This window comes from Xylona heveae (assembly GCF_001619985.1).
Source record: "Xylona heveae TC161 unplaced genomic scaffold L228scaffold_2, whole genome shotgun sequence".
Classification (NCBI taxonomy): Eukaryota; Fungi; Ascomycota; class Xylonomycetes; order Xylonales; family Xylonaceae; genus Xylona; species Xylona heveae.
Genome location: NW_017264194.1, coordinates 2,978,040 through 2,995,045, shown reverse-complemented (window position 1 = coordinate 2,995,045; position 17,006 = coordinate 2,978,040). Strand labels below are relative to the sequence as shown.

At 49.0% G+C, this 17,006-nt stretch overlaps 6 protein-coding genes across 6 annotated transcripts; 2 read left to right on the top strand and 4 right to left on the bottom strand.

Moving 5' to 3' along the window:
* The first annotated feature begins 619 nt into the window (after positions 1 to 619).
* L228DRAFT_244731 (ribonucleoside-diphosphate reductase large chain) lies at positions 620 to 4,136 on the top strand. Its single transcript, XM_018331996.1, has 5 exons — positions 620 to 937; positions 1,120 to 1,277; positions 1,355 to 2,295; positions 2,353 to 3,917; positions 3,981 to 4,136. The coding sequence occupies exons 1-5, from the start codon at positions 919 to 921 to the stop codon at positions 4,022 to 4,024; spliced, it is 2,727 nt and encodes a 908-aa protein (XP_018191362.1). The 5' UTR covers positions 620 to 918; the 3' UTR covers positions 4,025 to 4,136.
* A 424-nt stretch (positions 4,137 to 4,560) lies between these two features.
* Positions 4,561 to 6,645, bottom strand: L228DRAFT_227694 (chorismate synthase). The gene is made up of 5 exons (XM_018330458.1): positions 6,448 to 6,645; positions 6,258 to 6,390; positions 5,971 to 6,199; positions 5,238 to 5,870; positions 4,561 to 5,146 (listed from the first exon to the last, which is right to left on the bottom strand). Exons 1-5 carry the CDS (start codon positions 6,480 to 6,482, stop codon positions 4,923 to 4,925), a joined length of 1,254 nt encoding a protein of 417 aa, XP_018191361.1. The 5' UTR covers positions 6,483 to 6,645; the 3' UTR covers positions 4,561 to 4,922.
* A 170-nt stretch (positions 6,646 to 6,815) lies between these two features.
* Positions 6,816 to 8,338, top strand: L228DRAFT_266254 (lipoyltransferase; the record flags this gene model as incomplete). Its single annotated transcript, XM_018334833.1, has 3 exons — positions 6,816 to 7,853; positions 7,910 to 8,017; positions 8,102 to 8,338. 3 exons carry the CDS (start codon positions 6,816 to 6,818, stop codon positions 8,336 to 8,338), a joined length of 1,383 nt encoding a protein of 460 aa, XP_018191360.1.
* Positions 7,949 to 9,603, bottom strand: L228DRAFT_244729 (phosphotransferase family protein). Its single transcript, XM_018331995.1, has 2 exons — positions 9,082 to 9,603; positions 7,949 to 8,866 (listed from the first exon to the last, which is right to left on the bottom strand). Exons 1-2 carry the CDS (start codon positions 9,563 to 9,565, stop codon positions 8,439 to 8,441), a joined length of 912 nt encoding a protein of 303 aa, XP_018191359.1. The 5' UTR covers positions 9,566 to 9,603; the 3' UTR covers positions 7,949 to 8,438.
* Positions 9,604 to 10,130: 527 nt separating this feature from the next.
* L228DRAFT_244728 (hypothetical protein) lies at positions 10,131 to 13,733 on the bottom strand. Its single transcript, XM_018331994.1, has one exon. The coding sequence runs from the start codon at positions 13,428 to 13,430 to the stop codon at positions 10,404 to 10,406; it is 3,027 nt and encodes a 1,008-aa protein (XP_018191358.1). The 5' UTR covers positions 13,431 to 13,733; the 3' UTR covers positions 10,131 to 10,403.
* Positions 13,734 to 14,346: 613 nt separating this feature from the next.
* L228DRAFT_266251 (hypothetical protein) lies at positions 14,347 to 16,412 on the bottom strand (the record flags this gene model as incomplete). The annotated part of the gene is made up of 7 exons (XM_018334832.1): positions 14,347 to 14,511; positions 14,566 to 14,844; positions 14,907 to 15,373; positions 15,437 to 15,788; positions 15,848 to 15,986; positions 16,048 to 16,087; positions 16,142 to 16,412. The coding sequence occupies 7 exons, from the start codon at positions 16,410 to 16,412 to the stop codon at positions 14,347 to 14,349; spliced, it is 1,713 nt and encodes a 570-aa protein (XP_018191357.1).
* Positions 16,413 to 17,006: the final 594 nt, after the last annotated feature.

Genomic DNA, 17,006 nt, shown 5'->3' with positions numbered 1-17,006 from the left:
CCAATACTCCGGGGCATGCAATTGATGGCAGGGTTGGGGCTCCGCGAAAAATTGGTCTTTTTCCCAGCTTCAACGATCAGATAAGGGAGAGATACTTTGCGGAGGGACAAACGACAATGAATGATCAGGCAATGTTGGAAGTGGATCGCGCAAAGTCGAGTGTTTCTGAACGCGACACGCGAGCTCGTGGCTAGCGGGTAAACAAAGGACCATAGCTAGGACTTATAGAATCCCGTTTCTGCCGCCGTTGCACGATCCGGTCCACCAGGAGAACGCTCAATAGGATGCTGTGTGGTCGGCGTAGGGAGTCTGAAAACAAGATCGTCCGCGCTCAAGAAATTTTTAATTCGTCGGATCAGAGAGCAAGCAGGGACTGGGGCCAAGGAAAACTGGGCACATTCAGCCAATTTGAGGAAGGCGTGCTGAGAGCCACCTTCCTATCAGGCACCGAGGTCGGTCGGTACCCTCACGTGATCACGCTCCCCCTTGTCTGTCGCGCCACGTCGGTACCTTGCTCTGCACATTAAATGGGTACGCGTAAAAGTACCGTGGTCGTGTCAAGTCCTCCACCTTAATAATGGGGAACGTCACGATATGCAAATTAAACGCGCTAAAAGCACCGTGTTCCTCTCGTTCTCCTGCACGTCGCGTCCTCCAGCAACAGTCACTCGTCTCTCTTTTAAAGCTTCTGTTTTCCTTCTCTCTTCGTCTCTTCCTTCATCATCTCTGCATCTCTTTCATTGAGTTCCCTGAAGGTTTGTCGATTGATGCGGGCTTTCATCACGACAGCTTCTTTAACAATCGTCTACTCTTCAACCCTCTGATTGAGTATTAAGAATTGATCCCCGCCATAACCCATCTCGTCGTCTTTGAAAGGACTTTTACAGACGCGTCCTTTGGTGAAGGACTTTGACGAAGATGTTCGTCTACAAGCGCGGTGAGTAGCATCTCTACCCAATACATCCTCGAGGATGCTCCAATGCACTTGCATCACTGCCTCTGCTCAGTCTCTGGTGCTCGCCATTGACACTCGATGGCGAATCACGCATCTCACGCGAATATACACGCAACGCGTCTCTTCAGCAGACAAAGTCATACTAATATGCTTTCCTCTTTTAGATGGCCGCAAGGAGCGCGTCCAGTTTGACAAGATCACTGCTCGTGTCTCTCGTTTATGTTACGGCCTCGACGGTGACCATGTTGACCCTGCTGCCATTACCCAGAAGGTCATTTCGGGTGTGTATCAGGGTGTCACAACGGTTGAGCTTGACAACTTGGTAAGCATTCATATCATCAATTGGTTGATAACCACTTGTATAGATCTCTTTTTTGCTGACAACGCTGCGTTTTACAGGCCGCCGAGACTGCTGCATACATGACCGTCACACATCCCGACTATGCTATTCTTGCCGCTCGTATTGCCGTTTCGAATCTTCACAAGCAGACCAAGAAGCAATTCTCTGCAGTGATCTCAGATCTTTATCACTATATCAACCCAAAGACCAAGAAACACTCCCCGATGATCTCGGATGCCACATACCAAACAATTATGAAACATGCGGACGAGTTAAATTCGGCCATTGTTTATGACAGAGACTTCAACTACCAATACTTTGGCTTCAAGACTCTTGAGCGGTCCTATCTCTTGAAGATTGACAAGCGGATTGCTGAGCGCCCGCAGCACATGATTATGCGTGTCGCTGTTGGAATTCACGGTGAGGACATTGAGAAGGCTATCGAGACTTACCACCTCATGTCCAACCGTTATTTCACTCATGGCTCTCCGACCTTGTTCAATGCTGGTACGCCTCAGGCCCAGCTTGCCTCTTGCTTCCTCGTTGATATGAAGGAGGACAGCATTGAAGGTATCTACGACACCCTCAAGACTTGCGCCATGATCTCCAAGAATGCCGGAGGAATTGGATTGAACATTCATCGCATCCGTGCAACCAACTCCTACATTGGCGGTACCAATGGTAGCTCCAATGGCATTGTCCCCATGCTTCGCGTGTACAACAACACTGCCCGCTACGTCGACCAGGGTGGTAACAAGAGACCAGGTGCCTTTGCCATCTACCTTGAGCCGTGGCACGCTGATGTCTTTGAGTTTTTGGACCTCCGCAAGAACCACGGCAAGGAGGAAGTCCGCGCCCGTGACCTCTTCTACGCTCTGTGGACCCCTGATCTTTTCATGAAGCGTGTCGAGAAGAACGGCGAATGGACTCTTTTCTGCCCGCACGAGGCCCCTGGTCTCGCGGATGTGTATGGTGACGAGTTTGAAGAGCTCTATGAAAGGTATTTCTTCCTCATTGCATTCGTTCTCTAGGAGCGTCGAACTGACCATCGATTCAGATATGAGCGCGAAGGCCGCGGCCGCAAGACGATCAAGGCTCAGAAGCTTTGGTATGCCATTCTCGAGGCTCAAACCGAGACTGGCAACCCATTCATGCTCTACAAGGATGCTTGCAACCGCAAGAGCAACCAAAAGAACCTGGGCACCATTCGCAGCTCCAACCTTTGCACTGAAATTATCGAGTACAGTGCCCCCGATGAGGTTGCTGTCTGCAACCTTGCATCAATGGCTCTTCCGACTTTCGTTGACATTGTCAATGGCGAGTACAACTTTGCCAAGCTTCACGAGGTTACCCAGGTTGTTGTGCGTAACCTGAACAAGGTCATTGACGTCAACCACTACCCCGTTGAGGAGGCCAAGCGCAGCAATCTTCGTCACAGACCGATTGCCCTCGGTGTCCAGGGTCTTGCCGATGCTTTCCTTGCCCTGCGCATTCCCTTCGACTCGCCCGAGGCTAGAAAATTGAACACTCAGATCTTCGAGACCATGTATCACGCCGCCCTCACCGCTTCTTGCAGGCTTGCTCAGGAGGAGGGTCCTTACTCCTCCTACGAAGGCTCGCCCGTGTCTCAGGGCACCCTTCAGTATGACATGTGGGGAGTTACGCCCACTGATCTTTGGGATTGGAGTGCTTTGAAGGCGGAGATTGCAAAGCACGGCATTCGCAACAGTCTGCTGGTTGCTCCTATGCCGACTGCTAGCACCAGTCAGATTCTTGGCTTCAACGAGTGCTTCGAGCCTTACACTTCCAACATTTACTCCCGACGTGTGCTTGCTGGAGAGTTCCAAGTTGTCAACCCCTGGCTCCTGAGGGATCTGGTTGACATGGGTCTTTGGTCGGATCACATGAAGAACCGTATCATTGCTGACGGTGGCTCCATCCAAAACATTGCCAGCATCCCCGCAGACCTCAAGGCTCTTTACAAGACCGTCTGGGAAATCTCTCAGCGCACCATTGTGCAAATGGCTGCGGACCGTGGTGCTTTCATTGACCAGTCCCAGTCGCTGAACATTCACATGAAGGAGCCTACCATGGGCAAGATCACTAGCATGCACTTTGCCGGCTGGAAACTTGGTCTCAAGACCGGCATGTACTACCTCCGTACCATGGCGGCCGCTGCGCCCATTCAGTTCACCGTCGACCAGGAGCAACTGAAGGTGGATGACATGGCTGTGGCTCAGAATGCCAAGCCTAAGAAGAGAGGCACCCCCTTTGGCAACTACTCTTCGACTGCTCAGCATGCCATTCCTCGCCCAATGTACATGTCAAAGCCGACGAGGGAGTCTCCTGACCGGAGCCCCTCCACGACACCCCCACCCATGCCTCAGTCAAAGATGGTTCCTCCGTCCCCGCACAAGGATGCCATCACCGCCCCTCCATTCAAGGCTGATCTCGAGGAGGGTGACAGTCCCCGCCTTTTGAGCGCTGACCCTTTTGGTATGCCTGAGAAGGATGAGTCGCTTCCCGACCCGGCCATTAAGCAGGCGAGGAAGCAGGAGGAAGATAAGGAGGATGACAGCAACGGTCGTGAGGGAGACATTTATTCCGACAAGGTTTTGCAATGTAAGTCTTTTGCCCCGGAACTGTCATGAAGCTCTTTTGATAAATTACTTACAATTATAATAGGCAGCATTGAGAACAAGGATGCATGCGTCATGTGCAGTGGTTAGAAGCGATCATTTGAGCGGCATTCTGTAATTGCCTTTTTTTTTTTCCTTTTATTCCATTCTTTTTTTCTAGGATTCTTTTATTCATTGGCGGATGGGTGGTTTTCTGGCGCTTTGGATTCGATTCCATTTTCTTAATCACGGTTCAAGCATTTTTCTTTTAAGTTTTCCTAGTCATGACTGATTACTCCTATTCCCACTCATCATTTGTATTTTAGCCTAGTTTCCACTTTTCCTTTTCTCCACTTACTCCGCATGGACTACTTTCATTTCTTAGAATAAAATTGTAGACAGCGGCATGGTAATTTCAAACTCCTTTATTCATACTATTCTTTCCTGATCTTGTTATCTTGTGTTGTTGTGATCTCCTCAGTCTGATTAGTCCAGCCCTTCTCTACACCAAGAACAATGTACAGCATCAATTTCGAATTCATCTTATCTCCCCTATCGGCTACAGTGTCATAATTTCATGCGGGGCTACATCCAGTGCCAGATCACCAAGTTTTCGCCCAAGAACAGCAAAGACTGTATCGTAATTTAGGGAGGTAAAGAGTTTATTATCATATGTATACTATCCTATATCTCGCCATGTACTTTGAATCCCCGGATCCCAAGGGGACAAGATGTATCCTTGGGATCTCGGTCCAATGTACACTTGCTTCATCTAGACGAATAAAGAAGAATATCAAGGGAAACTTTTTTCTTTGAAAAACCAAACAAGCAAACAATGAATGGATAAATGAGAAAAAAGGTAAAATAAAATAAAATAAAAGGAACACCGCAGGTCCTGCCTGGCTGACAACATACGACATACGGCAAACAATAAACAATAAACATAGACACGTCAATCAGAAGCTTCTGGACATAACAGCAGCCTTGCGCTGGGGTCGCATATACATATCTACTGAGTGGGCAGGGTCTGCTTCAAGGGCGGGAGCAAGCTGCGGGCAGTATGCCTCGCTTGTTGCGCGAGAAGGGAATCCATGATGACGAGAGCGGCCATGGCTTCGACAATGGGCACAGCGCGGGGGACAACGCAGGGGTCGTGACGGCCCTTGGCTTCGAGGATGCCTTCTTCAGAGGCGTAGGTGGCTGTGGTTTGCGCTTGGCCGATTGTGGCGGGGGCTAGAACAACAAAAATAATTAGTTAGGGCCGCGGGGGTTTGTCTTCGAAATGGTAAGGGAAATAGAAACGCAAGGGAAGGGTCTGGCTTACGCTTGAAAGCGACGCGGAAGTAAATCGGGGCACCGTTGGAGATGCCGCCTTGGATACCGCCCGAGTTGTTCGTCTTGGTAGTCAGACGGGGTCGTTGCTGCTGCTGAGGAGTGGATGTGCCAGGAGCAGGCGTGGAGGCACCAGATGCCAGGGGAGTAACGGGAGTGCTGCTGGCGATAAAGGGATCGTTGTGCCTTGAGCCGGCAACTTCGCAGCCGCCGAAACCTGAACCGACTTCGAAACCCTTGGTTGCGGGGATACTGAGCATCGCGTGTGCGAGCATGGCTTCCATCTTGTCGAACGCGGGCTCGCCGAGTCCGGTGGGCACGTTGCGGATCACGCAGGTGACTGTGCCGCCAATGCTGTCTTGGGCGTCACGGTACTTAGCGATCAGCTCGGACATGCGGTCAGAAGCCCCCTGGTCTGGGCACCGGACGGGGAGGAAGGAGTCGACAGTCTTGCGGTCAATGGTATCGAGGAGGCGCAGGAAGGCGGGGTTCGTAGAGCAGGTAGGGTGCTCGGGGGTAGGAGGGAAGAGGTGCTCGTTTCCGACGGAGCCAACGAATGCGACGATTTCAACGCCGTGAGCGAGACGAAGGTATTTCTCGGCAATGGCTCCAGCGGCAACTCGGCCTGATAAATTATTAGTATTTGATATTCCAATGGTACTGCACGACTTGTGGAAAGACGGGCTTGGCGTGTGATGTGAGTAATTAGGGGTATTTCAGCTTACCAATGGTTTCTCTTGCGCTGCTTCGGCCACCTCCACTGCTGGCCTTGACACCGTATTTCTCCAGATAGGTCCAGTCAGCATGGCTGGGGCGAGGGTAGAGGTCCATGGTGCTGTTGCCATAATCCTTGGGTCTCTGGTCCTCATTGCGAACCATCATTCCAATGGGCGTGCCCAGGGTGACTCCGAACTCGGTGCCCGACTGAATCTCGACGCGGTCCTTTTCGTTGCGCTGGGTCGATACGTTAGCAAATCATATTTATATGTGTATAGCTCTAAAGGGCGCATACAGGAGTGGTGATAGCACTCTGGCCAGGTCGTCTCCGAGTCATCTGAGGCTGAATGTCGGCTTCGGTGAGCTCCATGCCCGGCGGGCAGCCGTCGACAATGCAGCCAACGGAGCGGCAATGAGACTCGCCATAGCTATAGAAAGGGTATTAGAGCTTGATTCCGTAGAGACCTAGCACTGTTGGTACGTACGTCGTGACTCTGAAATATTCCCCGAAAGTCGACATGGTGACTCAGGATGGTATGAGAGTGCAAATATGAGGAGGGACACTGCTGGACAAGTCTTCAAGTCGTTGAAAGATGTCTAATGTTCGATCGATGGGTTATATGAGCTCTGCAGAAACGTTCAGAGTCAAGCCTGTGAGTCAATGGTTTATTATTTGCGAAAGTCGTGGTGCTGACCCCTCCAAGCTGGGGAGTCCAAAATTTCGTGACTCGGCGGTTTAAAGGCCGACGGGGGTTGCCGTGGCTGGACCCCTCCACATCCGACATCGCACTAGCTATTGTACGGAGACAACAATTATAGATCTTGAGATATCTCTGCATTAATATATGTAACAATGGCTCCTTCGCGGGGATTGTCGACAGTCTTTTCCATATTATCATACAGGACCTCACATTCAAATCGAGTTTGTTCTTCTATACGACCTCAATTTATCTCCCGAGCGTATACATCGATCCCTGCATCCTCATTTGTGGAGCTAGTAACCAGACCTACCTCCAAGCACCAGATCTACATTTCACGGAGTCTAGATCCCTACTTGAACCTCTCGATAGAGCACTTTCTATTACAGCGCACATCTCCAGAGTCTGTTATTCTATTTTTATATACCAATAGACCTAGCATAATTATTGGACGAAATCAAAACCCATGGGTTGAGGTTAATTTACGTCTTTTAAACGCAGCAAAGAATGACAATAACGACATTGAGACCGAACCACCAAGTCTTGGTGACGTATGGCTAGTACGCCGCAGGTCGGGCGGGGGAACGGTATTTCACGATGAAGGAAATGTCAATTACAGCGTCATATGTCCACCGGCCGAGTTCGCGCGAGACAAACATGCGGAAATGGTCGTTCGTGGCCTGAGAAACCTGGGCATTGATCGGGCCAGAGTGAACGAACGACATGATATCGTGCTCGATCAGGGTTCTCAAAGGAGTCAGGTTGACGAGGCAGATACCCATGTGACTCCCTATACGAGCGACGACAGACTGCGATCACTAAAGATCTCTGGCTCCGCGTTCAAACTCACGAGACACAGATCGCTGCATCACGGAACGTGCCTCCTCTCGTCTCCAAATCTCAACATTATTCCCGACTACCTACATGCGCCAGCAAAGCCGTATATAAAAGCGCGAGGAGTTGAAAGCGTCAGCTCCCCCGTTGGCAATGTGGGGTTGTCAAATGGCGAGTTTGAGCGCGCCGTCGTCGAGCAATTCTGTCGCCTTCATAATGTTCCACTTGACGCGAGTAGGGGCGCCATTGAAGGAGTCAATACTACCGTTTCCGAGAACGACAATAAGTGGGTGAGCGCGGTCGTTGATGAAGAATTGGCCAGCATTCCGGAGATAGCCAAGGGCATGGATGAACTAAAGGTGACTCCGGCCCAAATATCTGCCTGATCTACATCACAAGCTAACACTTTTAAAAGTCATTAGAATGGACGTTCCTACAGACCCCACAATTTGTGCTCTCAAGCCATCCAACGCCTGACGATCCCCGAGAACGACCTACCCTGGATAGTGCAATTCCTTCTAAAGTACGTATTACACGATTCCTGGGCCCCGAGAAAGGGGAAGGAAGGCGGTACATAAATAACAATAAATATGCTGACTGAACATAGACACAAATATCTCTAAAGTCCCGCTCCGGAGTCATTCTAGAAAGCGACATCCACATTCCTTCAGACGGCCCTCTGGCAGAGACGCAAGCAGCCGAGATCCACAAGGAGCTGGCGAACAAAAAGATACACGAAATCGACAACTGGGAAGCTTTGCTAGGCGGATCCAAGGGTATTGAAGACTCGAACCACACAAAAGCAATTGGAAACTGGCTAGCGAAAATGTTTGGAAAGGCATGAATAGAGCATAGTACTGCATTGAAGGCCCATATTTCCCCCTCCCTTCCCTTTCTTCCCTCCCTTCAAGCAGAAGGATATCTCCCATTGAACTAGAAGAATATCAAACAGCTCCCAGCGCTCTTGTATACTCTGCAAAAATCTCGTGCACCTCTGGTCGCGGGGTCAAAATTTTTGGAATCCACTTGTTACGCCATTCGCCATTGTATGCGCAGGTATAGGCAGCTTTGCAATACTCCCAGTAGTCCGGATACCATCCGCAATGAGCCCAGTCAACAATTGCCAGCACACGAGGCGGATCTTCCGAGGAGACAATAACGTTGCCTCGATGCAGGTCACCATGTGTGAGTTTGATTGTCCCCACGTCTGGCAAGAATTCTCTCCAGGGATCTTGGATCTTTTCTGGATTCGGAAAACGAAGCCACGGCAGTCGGGAAAACCAGTCGTTGAAGTGTTTGACTGATGTGAATGGGCCACCAGGGGGTTCGCCCTCAAACACTTTATCCAAGAGATGGCCGCGATCAATCGAGCCTGCTTTTTGTTAATTTTCAATCTATTTATTTTTTTCTCTCTAAATTTTTTTTTTTAATTATTATTCATTAATTATTCTTGGTCTTTTTGTCTTTTTTTTTGGTTCTTTTTTGGGGAGGGGGGTTCGGTTTTTGGTTTGTTTTCCCAAAAGCACAAAATCCCAACCTTTCAGAATCAAATTTCATTCATAAAGAAACGTTCCACGTACAACGTACCAATAAACTGATCCTCAGGATCTTGCTGGACTTGCCGCAAAGACGCTATCATCCGACGTAGCTGATCACAAACAGCACTCCTATCAGTAGTCCCCAATGTTTTCCATCGGTCTGCTAGTGTCTCGCCCCGCACCAACTGCATGTAGATAAACACTCTGCCTCCGTCGATCCGCCATCCATAGACCTCTGGAACGGGTACTTTGTCCCCGAGTACTCTCCTGATGGCCCAAAGACATTGAGCTTCAGCAGTTGTGACATACGGACCGAATTTGACAAGGAGACCGAGCTCCTCGAATCGCACCGGAGGCGGTTGGGGTCTTCCCCAATCTTTACCCGATAAAGCTTGAATCTCGGAAGGTGTGGGGAGACTTCGGCCAGATCCATCGGCTTTGAAGAACGAGGAATCAAGAAAGTCCATTCTTGGATTTTTGCCATCTGGCAGCTGCAGCGCAGAGAAACTGCTGATCTGAAAGCTGCATGGCATGGTTATTGACCAGAATATTAGTTGTGTGCAATTACAAGTGAACCTGTCAAGCCATGTCTTTTGTCTAAGGCAGGTATGTAAGTTAGGTAATGGAGGTATATACAGGTGCTCGAATACTTCTAGTACCAGACCAGTGGGATTGAATGGTGCAGACACTACAGAGTATATAATATTCAAAACTTCGGCTCATCCACCATTCTTCAGCAAATATGATTAACCAACAAACCTAAGAAATAAGAAACATAAAATAAATGAATCTAGATTAAACCTAAAACTACCTAATACATCTAACCTAGAATCTAAAATATATATACATGAAAACTGCTGCCTAAGATCGCTACCCAACTATCTGCCACGTAATATCTTTAAAATCGTCAGAGCATACTTGCGTGAACTGCATAATCTCGTTCGCTACCGAGTCTAGATGACTCGGATTTCCAAAACTTCCCTTTCGTTGTAAAGTAAAATAAAGAGCAAAAAATTGAACAAAAAAAAAGAAAAAAAAAAAAAAAAAAAAAAAAACCAAGAGAAAGGGAAAGAAAAAGATGTTAATAAAAAAAAGTAACGAGAATCTGTCCAAATCATGGCCTCAATCAATCAGCTGCACTCGCGACTAAACTCCTTCTAGAAACATTGTGAGATCCGAAAATCGGCATTTGAAAATACTCCTTCCTCCCTTACCCTTCGGAAATGGACGGGACCTTGAGGGCGATGAATATATAAACTGGCAAACGGACAAAGGAAACGGAAAAGGCGAGATAGTCAGCCTTGAAGAACTGCAAATGAACAAGGTAAGAAAGACACGAAAAGAAGAGAAGATAAGGGGGGAAATAAATAACTATGTCTCAGCCTTTCCCTTGCCTTTAGATTCACTCATTTCTGCTGGTGCAGTACTTGAAGAGGGTTCACCAACTTCACTCACGCTGAGACCATCCGAATCTGCATTGACGACTCGAAGTTTCTCCCGTGGCACGGTAAACATGACTTGAACCACTCGCCTCTCAACGGCAGCTTCGATATCCCATTCTTCGTCATCATTCTCCTCTCCGGTTTCGTCCCACAGAGTGTGCCTGTTGGTGCCGAGAGCATGACTGGTTCTTCGACGAGGAATGTCGACATCCCAATCGGCAGCTCCCTGGCGGCGCTGTTGCCACAAGGCGGCCGAGGCACTTGCTGCGCGGCGAGGAAGAAGTGGGTTTGACTGGACATTATCTTCGTGATCATGGTATCGTGGTGGTTGATGATTTTTGGCAGGGGAATATCGTCCGCCTCCTAGTGATTGGAGTGAATTGCTGCGATCGCTGTTATCTCCGCCGCTGCTGCTGCTGCTTTCCCCATTACCACCTATAAATGGCAGAGCGCGGCGCATTGACCCCATCCAACCCGTTCGGCGAGATGACTTGTTCGGTGCGTCAGACCATGAGTGATCATAATGGTCGGGACGATGCTCTCCGAGGAGAGCTTCGCCTTCGGTTTGCAATAATGAAAATGACGTTTGCGCGGTCGTAAAGGAATCATTCGTTTTAGATGCTTCTGGTCGTTGAGCATAAGATAGGCTTTGTGTTCTTCGATTGAACGTGGGCGAAACACGTCCAAATGATCGGTCAAACGTAGGCGATGTGCTGTGGCTCGAAAAAGTGTTGCCCCGGGAGAAGATCCCGTTTGAACGAACTGAGACGCTTCGGCCCAAGCTGCTTGCGAGGTGGGAATGTACGGAATTCACTGAGTGTGCAGACTGGTCGCTCAGTGTGGATGAGGTCCGGTCAGACTTATCTGGAGAGGCACGACCAGGGTTGAGAAGGATAGTATCTGCCGCAGCCCAGTCGCTGACCCATCCTTCGATATCTCTCCGGCGTTCAAAATCCGTGGGAGATGCTCGATTGATTATCGGATGGCTGCCTAGAGGAGCCGGGTCACCAAAAGGATCGAGAACGGGTGCAGTCGCTATAATGCCTGGATCCGAGGATTCGAGAAGTCCAGAGGCGGACATAGCGGAGTCCGCCGTCCCAGGTGCCATCTCTTCTTCGTCTCTTTCCTGGATAGGATGAATGCCGCTTGATCCTTGGCTTTTTCGTTTATCCTCATGCCAGGAAGCCGACTGATGGGATGCTCGAGAATGCATATTCCTTCGTAGGCCTCGCGTCGGACTAGGTATGTCGAGAAGGAGCCCCGTTCGTTCTACATCCGTTCCGCGATTCTCCCTCCACCCAGATCCTCCTCCGAATGCTCCCTCGTGAGGCTGGTTTGCCCAAGGATAAGCCGCATCTAGCATAATGTTTCGCTGTTGTTCCATTGCTGGCGGTATATAAGCTTGACCTCCGCGACCATCGAAGCCGCCGGCCACAGAAGATCCTACAAATGGCATGTAGCGCGTTCCCCTCATGAAATCTTCAAGCTCCCTCTTCCGTGCATTGCGCCGACGTTGCCTTCTTCGACAGCATATTAAGCAAAGGAAAGCCAGGATAATCGCCACAATGACCCCGAGTGCGACGCCAACACCAAGACCCGCTTTTTTCGAAGTAGAGAAGTGACCAGTCGTCTTCGATGATTCCGGATTTTTAGGCCGCGCTTGAGCAGGAGGAGTGTACGAGCTAATCCACTCCATGGACGTCACATTCAGAAAGTAAGAGTTCGTGTTTTCAGTAGGGGAAACATCCCTGCGGCCCGTTTTTGTTGAAATTGGGTAACCTCCGACAACCATCATGACGTCTCCGGGTAGCATAACCGCTCCATGCCCATAAAGACCGACACCAGTCCCCAATCCATTACCTGACGCAGACGGGATCTCCCAAGCCCAATTGCCAGCCCCACCATATTCTTCACCGATACTAAGTATTGCAAGCTGGGGATCTGCAGGAGTGTTAGTGTCCCCTACCCAGCCACCAAATACAATAATCCTCTGCCCATCCGAAGTCAATGTAGCGGTGTGGCCGGATCTCGGCTCAACCACGACACTATCGCGGACGCTTAGATCTGTTTCGGCGTCGACTGAGGGTGAATTGACTGCGATAAACGTCCATCCTTCCTGTGGTAGTGAGAAAAGTGCGACCTGTGACATGTTTATGAAGGCGGATTTTGTATGACCGCCAACCAGTACAAAATCTTGCTGCTTGCTTCTGGTTCCGCTGCTTGTGTTCGTAAAGGATGGCGGCAATGGAGTTATGGTAAATCCGGCTTCTGCTATTGGAAGATCACGGCTACTGGCAATGTCCTCGTCATATTGTACTGAATCTGACGATGCGTCCGAAGTTTTAGGTGAGAGTATCACCATGTTGTTGCTATAATCTGCCGCAGACTGTCCAGATCCAGGGTAGGATGAATTCGGGCACATTCCACCAAAAACATACATGGAAGGGTCATCGGCATCCACCGTGCTCGAATAAGTAATGGCAGCTGAGAGGAAATTTGCTCCGGTGAGCTTTCCAAGGCCCTGCGCTGCTTTGGGATTGACGCTATCCATCACCCATGTTCCCGGATCGGTTCCTGATGTTGAGCTTGGAATGTATCGCCAAATACTTGAACCCTCGGCGCCAGCAGTGCAGTTCCCTGAAAATATTGATATGACGCCTCGATCGTCTACCGAAGGAATGAAAGAAACATTCACATCATTTCCGTTGTCAAGGAAAGGAAGGGAGGAAGAGATCTCCTTGTAAGGCAAGGCTGAAGCATTCATCGATTCCGTCGCATTAAGTGCAAGAAGTTCGAAACTAGAGCCGGAGGATAATGCTGGTGTAATTGCGTAAACAATCTCAGAACCATTGTGCGATGAGATATATAGTCTAGTGGGGTTGTATGGCACTGCTGAAATCGCAAATTTGAAGAATAGGCTGCTCAGGCCAAAGGCCAGTCTAATTGTAGACTTCATTTTCAACGACGTAGATCCCAACAATGACGGCAGAGGTATGGAGCGGTGCCCCGCGAGGATCGATTAACGGTTTCTCAATGCATGGAGAACGATGTCCGTCGAAGATACCGACTCAGCCTGAACGATACTCGAGCGGATCTATTGACTTGGTTTCTGGCAGTCGCTTTTATTGATAGGTGTAGTCTTCACTCCTTAGGGCCCGGGTATTGGCAAGAGCGTATGCACTATAGCAGGTTTCCAGATTCGAATAATAGTTCAGGTGAAGTTGGAGGAGAAGCAGGTCTGCATCCTGCAACCCAAAATGAGGTGGCCGGGAAAAAGGTCAACGGGTAAACATTGTGTTACTGGAGGCTGGGGAAGACCGGCAATCGCACGAGGGGCGATCACAGGGATTAGCGCATAATAGCAAGGGTCCATCCTGAACGAACGCAAGCCCTTTTTCTTGAAGATCCAATAATTTGAGGGGTAGCTCAACTCCTGCTCGTCGTCGTTGCAGGTAATTACGAATAAAAGCGATATACCAGGGTCTTGCATGGATTGAAAGTTGAGGTCGCAAGCCACCATGAGCTTAGTGGAGGGATTTTGGCCATTTTAGGAAAGGATCTATTGACCCGCAAACACTGTCGCCTAGGCAACGGAGCGCCCTCACCTCATAAGCCTACGGAAGTGCGGCTAGAATTGTCCATTTCACGGGAGATAATTTGGTCGCGCAGAAGAAGAAGAAGAAGGCAACGATAAATATTCGATTGAGGGGGGGAAAAAAGGACAATGAATAACTATAACCGTATTTGCAAACCAAGCCCGAATAACCATACAATAAGATTATTGCGATAATGCGGAAGACAACCGGTGAATGGGGGGCATCTCATGAAACCAACCAGACCTTTCCCGTTTTGCCAGCTGAACGTAACAGGATTTATCCAAAAACAAGGTTTTTCAAATGCTGAAACATTGAAATTTTCTCTTTCTCTTCTCCACCGCGCGCCTTCTCGAGCGCTCTCCTCTCATCCTCGTCGTCGAATGGCCGTGCGGTGCTGAAATCCATCTCGGCTGCTTTTACAATTTTTGTTTTCCGGACAAGCTACCAACGTTAATGTCTTGCCACTCGTAGCAGAATCTGGAAAGGCATGCTCACCTTATAGACAAAGTAATCAAAGAAGAATAATGGACAAGCGAGGAAAGTAGCGAAGAAATTCTTGGCAGAAGACTTTGCCCCAAAAGGCCATACGGCCAGATAAAATTCAAAGCCCAAGAAGAGAGCGCAAATTAAAAGGCCAATATACTGAGGAATAGGTGCCCCCCAATTACGGAAGGGTAGTCGGCGATAGTCGATACCTTGTGCCTTGAGTCCCCTCCGGAACCGAATGTGAGAGATATACAATGAAGCCCATTGAAATAAGGCGGCAATCCCGACCTTTGAATATCCAGATTAGCAATGCCTCAAGGTTCGCCCAATATGTTAAAATGGAATCCTACCAGAGAAGAGAACCAATTATATACGACGGCAGAGGAAGAGTTGCAGTTGAGATAAGTTAATCCGCCCCCCAAAACGCTGCAAATGATCAAAGAGACATAGGGACGACCCCTGGAGTCCTTTCTTCCAAAGAATTTGGGAATCAGGTTGATATCTGCCAAGGCGGTCAAGCTTCTGCTTGCAACGTAGAAGCTCGTGATGTTACAGCTCACGACTGCAATAAAGATGAATACATTCAAGACGTGGGCTAGCCAAGGTACACCAGCGTCTTGAATCGCAATCACAAATGGGCTTCTCAAGGTGCCTGAAGCGCTGACAAGCCGCTCGTCATCTGGGTTGACACACATACCAACGAGCCAGACGTTGACCACAAAAAATGTTACCATGCGCCAAAAGACTGGACCAATAGTCTTCTTAATGGTGCGCCTGGGGTTTTTCGCCTCTCCAGCAATGACCGCAATATGTTCGCCTGAGCCACAAGTCAGTCATGGATTGGCCGACACACGAGTGAATGTTGATACAAGATCCTTACCTCCGCCAAAGCTGAATCCGGCTTGGATGAACGCCTTACCAATGCCCTTGGCTCCGTTCCGGAAGGCGCCAGGGTGTTTCCAATACCGAAACTCAATAGGTCCATGGGTTGCTTTGATACCACCTGAAGTCATGATGAACATAAAGAAGATCATCGCAAAAATAGCAATGATTTTGACAAACGACATGCAATATTCAATGCGACCGTAAAATCTCACAGGAAACACGTTGACCAAGGCGCAACCAACAAAAATGATCGAAATATACGCGGCGATTGGAAAGTCTCTCGCCGACGGCCAGAAGTTGAGAACAGATATAGCTGCTGTAATTTCTGCGGGGATGATCATGACCCACTGTAACAGAATAGTAAATATCAATGGGATTTAGAAGATACTGTGAGAAGATAACTTACCGAAAACCAGAAATTGATACCAACGGCAAAGCCTAGAGCGGGATCAACGTACTCCGAGGCTTGTCTAATAAAACCACCGTGAATGGGCTTATAGGCAGACATTTCTCCGACGGACATATATTGCGTGTAAACCAGGTAGCTAGATCAAGGTTAGAACCATCTCAGACAAGAATTTGAGCAAACGAAAGGAGGCAACATACGCAACGATGGAGTACACGACGGCAACGCCACCAGGTCCCGCTACAAAATTATTAGCAGGCTAATAGCAGAATCAATCGCATGCAATTGCTTTACCATAATGAAGCGCACTTCCGGTGCCTACCCAAAGACCAGTCCCAATACCGGCACCGAAAGTCATCATCATAATTTGTCGACGACCAAGCTGACGATGATAACCTGCCCTATCGAGATCTGTCTCGAGGACCTGGGTGGTTCCGAGCCCGAGAGTGGGTGTCTTCTCAACATCATGTTCGAGATCGGCCATCTTCTCCGGATACTCCTTGGATTGAGAGATGGAGCCCTCAGGGCTTTCTTCGGCAGGAGTTGTTGCCTGGATATGTGCCATTACTTCTGTGAGCTAAAGCAGGTTCCAGTAATTCAAGCTTCAACTCAAAGGCTTGAGGTCTGAAGAATAACAGGAAGGAGAAGGGAATTAAATCAGAATTTCGTCGATTAGTATATGGCTTTGATATCTTGTAATGCATCATCGTTATCTTGCTCTTGATGCATCTGCCACGTGCTAGACCGGGAAGTTAGGTCCAGCATCGCCATTAGTGCGGAGACAGCGGGAACCCAACATTGGATACATGCCCTGGAGTTCTAACTCCGTCATGGTTGTAGTATAAGGTTGCGCTAACTCTAGAATTATCATGGAGATTAGGATATGTCGTAGTGGTTCACCGGAAGATCGACCCCGATGGTGTCCGGCAACTGACCGGAAGCTGCGCGTCGAAGAAACTTCCTTGTAGCAGAGTATGGGTGGGAATCTCTTCCGGACATAATTGAGTCTCGATTGTCGTTATGGGCCTCATAGTGGGAGTTGGGAGTCGATAACGCCCTGCAAGGTTATCATATTAGCTTGAACACGACCATATCAAGTCTAGATCAGGGACGATCAGTTACCTATCCAGAGCTAGTTGTCCGTAGCATGTTGGATTTG